This window comes from Fukomys damarensis, unplaced genomic scaffold, assembly GCF_012274545.1.
Source record: "Fukomys damarensis isolate Sample0158 unplaced genomic scaffold, DMR_v1.0_HiC HiC_scaffold_37, whole genome shotgun sequence".
In the NCBI taxonomy this organism is placed as follows: Eukaryota; Metazoa; Chordata; class Mammalia; order Rodentia; family Bathyergidae; genus Fukomys; species Fukomys damarensis.
Genome location: NW_022900949.1, coordinates 9284352 through 9289834, shown reverse-complemented (window position 1 = coordinate 9289834; position 5483 = coordinate 9284352). Strand labels below are relative to the sequence as shown.

Sequence of the window (5483 nt, the reverse complement as noted above, 5' to 3'; positions counted from 1 at the left end):
GGGGCGGGGCCTCGGGACTGAACCCCACCCCTTCCAGGATGGTGGACGTGGGCGGGCAGAGGTCCGAGCGCCGAAAGTGGATCCACTGCTTCGAGAACGTGACGTCCATCATGTTCTTGGTGGCCCTCAGCGAGTACGACCAGGTCCTGGTGGAGTCGGATAATGAGGTGGGCGCAGGCCGAGAGCCGTTTGGGTGTGGGTGGCGCCCGCTCCGCCCTCCCGCGCCAACGCCCGTGCCTCCTGCAGAACCGCATGGAGGAGAGCAAGGCGCTGTTCCGGACCATCATCACCTACCCCTGGTTCCAGAACTCCTCCGTCATCCTCTTCCTCAACAAGAAGGACCTGCTAGAGGACAAGATCCTCTGCTCGCACCTGGTGGACTACTTCCCCGAGTTCGACGGTGAGCGCGCAGCCCTGGGCCCGCCGCGGTCCAACCGCGGTTAGGGAGGCTGAGAAGGGACCGGGTGCGCTGAGGCCGGAAAGGGGGGATTGGAGTCGGTGGCCGCAGCCCCGCAGGTCCAGAGGGGCGGTCGGTGGGGAGCTGGTGCGGACCGAGGTCAAGAGCGCCCTCCCCGCAGGGCCGCAGCGGGACGCGCAGGCCGCACGCGAGTTCATCCTGAAGATGTTCGTGGACCTGAACCCCGACAGCGACAAGATCATCTACTCACACTTCACGTGCGCCACCGACACGGAGAACATCCGCTTCGTGTTCGCGGCCGTCAAGGACACCATCCTGCAGCTGAACCTGAAGGAGTACAACCTGGTGTGACCGCGCGCGGCGCCGCCTCCCTCCGGCGCCGCCGCCTTCACCTGTGGCTCGACTTTATTTTTTTCTATAAAAAATGAGGAAAACGAGAAGAAACGGCACAGCTGAGACGCCAGTGTGCCCGTGCCCGGGACACCGCCCTCTCCCCGTCGGTCCTCCTGCGTCTGGACGGCGCGGGCTGGAGCCGGCGCCTCCTCTCTCTTGTTAAGTTATTGCGCCTGCCCCTGCTCTGCGCCCCCACTCCAAGAAGTAGGGGTGGCGGCACCGGGCTGCCCACCCCGGGAAGTGCCTAATTTTTTTTTCTTTTTTGAGGAAAAGAGTATAAAACCAATTCACCTGGCTTTGTGGGTCTCAGAGACCCCCAAGCCCATCATGGTGCCCGAGTTGCTGTCCCCTGCTGTCCCTTTGTGGGGCTCCTTCGGCTGCTTGGGGTGCTCCCCCAGGTCTCCGAACCCAGTGTGGCTCCAGGGACCTGTGGGGACAGCGGGCCCCGAGGGACTGTCCCACCCCATGCGGCTCTGGGACTCTGGGAGAAGGCGGGCTTGGAGGGGAACAGCAGCCTCTTTTGCTCCTTTTTGTAACTAAACATTTTTTAATTTTGTGGGTGTGACTGGTTTGACAGCCTCGAGGGTGGGGTGGGGACATTTTCAGGTTACTCTCAGGTCTGTCCCCGGGAGCAGAGCGCAGGGACGCCGCCTGTGGCCCCTGAGGTGTGTGCAGGGCCCCTCCCAGCGCGTGAAGCCGGCACTTGCACTTTGGCCGTGGAGCGCAGTGGCAGCGGCGCCGGGGCTCTGCACTGAGTCACACCGAGGGCCACCTGCCCTGGGCGTGGAGGCTCTGGGCGGAGAAGCCTTTCCTCCTCTCATCCACTGAACACTACACTGCATAGCTTTTGTTTTATTGTGCTTTTTAATTTTTTTTTTTTGCACACTTGTACTGGGAACGGATTGCCAGTGATGCCTTTGACGGGCGTCTGTGTCCACCCTGTGCCCGCCCTCAGGCCTGGAGGGAGCGGTAGTGGGCACGGGGATGACGGCAGGAGGCCCTGTGTTTCTGGCAGCCAGCCGCGGGGACCACTTCCTCACACCCAGGGGCCTCCTGCCTCCTGCAGGACCCTGCCCGTGCCATAAAGTCCCCGTCAGGGCCTGGCTGGGTGCGGAGGGGCTCTGTCCACACAGCCCAGCACCTTGACGTCACAAAAAGGGAATGGGACGTGGGGCGGTGGCACCTCAAGCCAGCAGTGTGAGCCCTTGGAGGCGCTGCCCTGCACAGGGCCGATGTGCCGAGCGCCTGGGCCCACGGCTCTCGGGAGAGCCTGGACAGTAGTCCTCAGAGCAGTGCCAACCCCAGGCCCACTGCCCTCCGGCCACCCTCCCCAGGTGTCCCTGTGCCAATTCCAGTGTCCAAGGCCAGCCGGCCGGCCTGGTGCACACACTCTGACCGTGCTTGTATATTACACAGTCCTGATTTCAGACAACCTAACCCTCACCTATTTAAGAGAGTATTCTTATTCTATGAGACGCTGTTTTTAAACCTCTCCTCATACGAAATGCATGTGCTGAGGGGCGGGGACGGGGAGGCATCGGGCACGGTGGCTTCCAGCCCCCAGCCCACAGCCCTGGGGGGACACAGGGTCCACGCGGCAGGCCGGGTCCTGACCTGCGAATCCACAGGTCCCTGAGGGAAACTGACTTTTCATATCTTTCTCCTGAAATGAATTCTGTTTTAAATTGGAATAAATTTTGTTCCTAAATGTGGCTCACTCTGATTTATGATTTATGATGCCAAGGAAGGTGGGCCTGTCCCCAGGTGGGTCCTCGTGTCACCTGGGGCCTGATCTGAGCCTATCTCATATGGCCCTGACTTCAAGGTCGTTCTCTGTGGTGCCAGCCATGAACTGATGGCCCTAGAAATTGTCCCCAGGAAACCCTGACTCCCGTCCCCTCCTCGGCCCTGCCCCCCCTTCCTGTCTGTGATGATGCTGGGCCTCCTGGGAATGGGACCCCGCCATGTGTGTCCCATGTCTGGTTGTGCTCACTTAGCAGCATGGACCTCGAGGTCCATGCATGCTAAAGGAGGTGTCAGAGTCCTTTTCGTGGCTGAGTAATATTCCAGCAGGTGAAGGAACCAGGCTGCGTCTGCTCACCTGTGCATATACACTATTGGGGCTGTTCCACCTCCAGGCTGCTGGGAATCAGGCTAATTGTGGATGTACAGTGTCCCTTCAGCCCCCAGGGTTCGGTTCTTTTGGGTCCACACCCAGCAGTGGAATTGACAGGTCTCATGCTAATCCTGTGTTCACCATTTGGGGGACCCGCCCTGCTCCCCACCCACAGCAGCTGCATCACGTGACCTGGCTGCCAGGCGAGCCCAAGGAAGGTTTTAGTTTCTTCCTGTCCTCCAGGTGTCTGTGACATTGAAAACCACGTGTAAGTTAAGCCTGTGGCAGTCAAGAGCCACACTGGCGTGAACCCCCCGTGTCCTCCCTCACACCACGCGCACCCCTCCTGCCCGCACTTTCTGCAGTACTTCTGGGTGTCTAGTTTCACTGTCGGGGCTGCCTGAGTGGATCCACAGTGTTCACCTTTCGTGTCGTTTTGACTTTGGGGAGGAGCTGGGAGTCACATGGTGCCCAATCTGTGGTGGCTAAAGTCGGTGCAATCAGCGCGGTGTTTTCCGGGGAGGTGGCTCGTCACAGCAGCCGTTTGCCGAGTTCACATCTCACCTTATAAAGGAGGACTCCGGAGCTGCCCAGAAATGGCCAGAACCCTGGGATCGGTGTGTCTGGAGAGAGGACAGTTATGAGGAGGACGCATATTGGTCAGGCAGTCTCGAAGGCTACTGCGCTGGATGCTGCAGACGTGCTCCACTCAGAGGGGACTGGGGGCCGCGCAGGATGGGGTGCTGGGGGGTTTCAAGGCTGGCCCCTCAGCAATGACCCTCACAAGGGGCCGGGGATGTAGCTCAGGAGTTGTGCCTCCTGCTTCTCAAGCGCAAGGCCCAGAGTTCGATCCCCGGAAGGGATGGGCGTGCAGGGCCCAGTGGACTGCTGCAGGGAGGATCTGGGTTTTGGCCTCAGGGAGCTAGGAGGGCGGAGGGACACAGGAGGGAGGGACCTGACCCGGTGCTCATGGCGCCCTCTGGTGGCGGCTGCGGGGGATGAGGGTGGGAGCTGGGGACCAGAAATTGAGGGGGACGAACCAGGCTGGAAGCAGAGGTGGAGGAGTCAGATTGGGATGTTGAGGGGTGGAGGAGAAAGCAGGGCAGAAGTGGACGTTACAGGTGCGTGTCGTGTCCCGTGATGCCCAGCAGGTGGCGCCCAAGGCAGCCCTTGGCCCCGGTGTCCGGGACCGGCAGCGCGCACTTTCGGAGGGCCGGGCTTTGGCCTGCTGTGGACAGCGCTGCTGTGAACATCTGCGTGTGAGTATCTGTGTGAGTCCCTGCTTCCATTTCTTTTGGGTACATATTTGGCAGGGAACTTTTCAAAAGTGACAAAAGTTACATATAATTTTTAGGGTTTCTGGATACCACTGAAATCCATAAAAAAAACAAGGAAGAGGTGCGCTGGGAGTTTAGCTCAGAGGCACCGCGACTGCCTCTCAGGCGCACGGTCTTGAGTTCCATCTCCGGTACAACAACAATAAAAGGGAAAGAAAGAAAAAACAACAAACAAGGATGAGCTGGGGATATAGCTCAGTGGCTCGCTTAGCCTGTAAGGAGCCCTGATTTCATTACCGAATTAAAAGTAAAAATAAAGGAGAGAAGCCGGGTGTGGTGGCGCACCCCTGTAATGCCAGTATCCGGGAGGCTGAGGCAGGAGGATTACTGTGAGTTCGAGACCAGCCTGGGCTACATAGTGAGTTCCAGGGCAGTCTCAAATCTCAGCTTCTCTGGAGGCTGAAGCAGGAGGATTGCAAATTCCAGGCCAGCCTGGGGAGCTTTGTGAATTAGTGACTCTATCTCAAAATTTCAAAAGGGCTAGGGATTGTAGTTCATTGTGAAGGAGAGAAATTGATAACGATCTGAGAATTGATTTACGAAGATAACACAATAATCACATATTTACTCACGAAATACAGAATTAAAGCAGAATCAAACGCAGAACAAAGGAGAAGTCGACAATTGCACAATTATATTTTAAGCTTCCATCATTTCTGGGTGGGGGATTTAGAATTTGATCCACTGTATGAATACAAACAAACAAACAAACAGCAACAACAAAATGCACACACGTGCTTCAGAGATGCGATGGGTTCGGTTCCAGAAAGTAGTTATTGCAATAAAGCAAGTCACACCAGTGTGGGGGCTTTTCGGTGCATATGAACGTGAGACTTCACCAGAATGTAGTCTCTTAAGTGTGCCATAGCATTGTGTCTACGAAAGTATGTATCTTAACTTTTTTTTTTTTTTTTTTTTGAGACAGGGTCTCACTATGTAGTTGAGACTGATCTGGAACTCACTGTGTAGCCCAGGCTGGTCTCGAACTCACAGCGATCCTCCTGCCTCAGCCTCCCGGGTGCTGGGATGACAGGCGTGCGCCCGGCCATATCTTAATTTAAAAATGCTTTATACTAAAAAATGTTAACAATCGTCTCAGCTGCTTAAAAACATGGCCCCCAGAACCTTGTTCCATGAAAGGTTGTCATTGTCACTTTGTAAATACCGTGATATCTACAAGTACAATGTGACCAAGCACCCCAAAAGGAGGGCACACTTG

At 56.8% G+C, this 5483-nt stretch overlaps 1 protein-coding gene across 1 annotated transcript in view; it reads left to right on the top strand.

Annotated features, from left to right (window-relative positions):
- Gna11 (G protein subunit alpha 11) overlaps positions 1-2501 on the top strand; it is a 12900-nt gene extending 10399 nt beyond the window's left edge. The window contains exons 5-7 of the mRNA XM_019209080.2: positions 38-167; positions 247-400; positions 579-2501. Of these exons, the coding sequence (XP_019064625.1) occupies positions 38-167; positions 247-400; positions 579-769 (475 nt within the window). The 3' untranslated portion in view covers positions 770-2501. The remainder of the gene's footprint in view (positions 1-37; positions 168-246; positions 401-578) is intronic.
- Positions 2502-5483: the final 2982 nt, after the last annotated feature.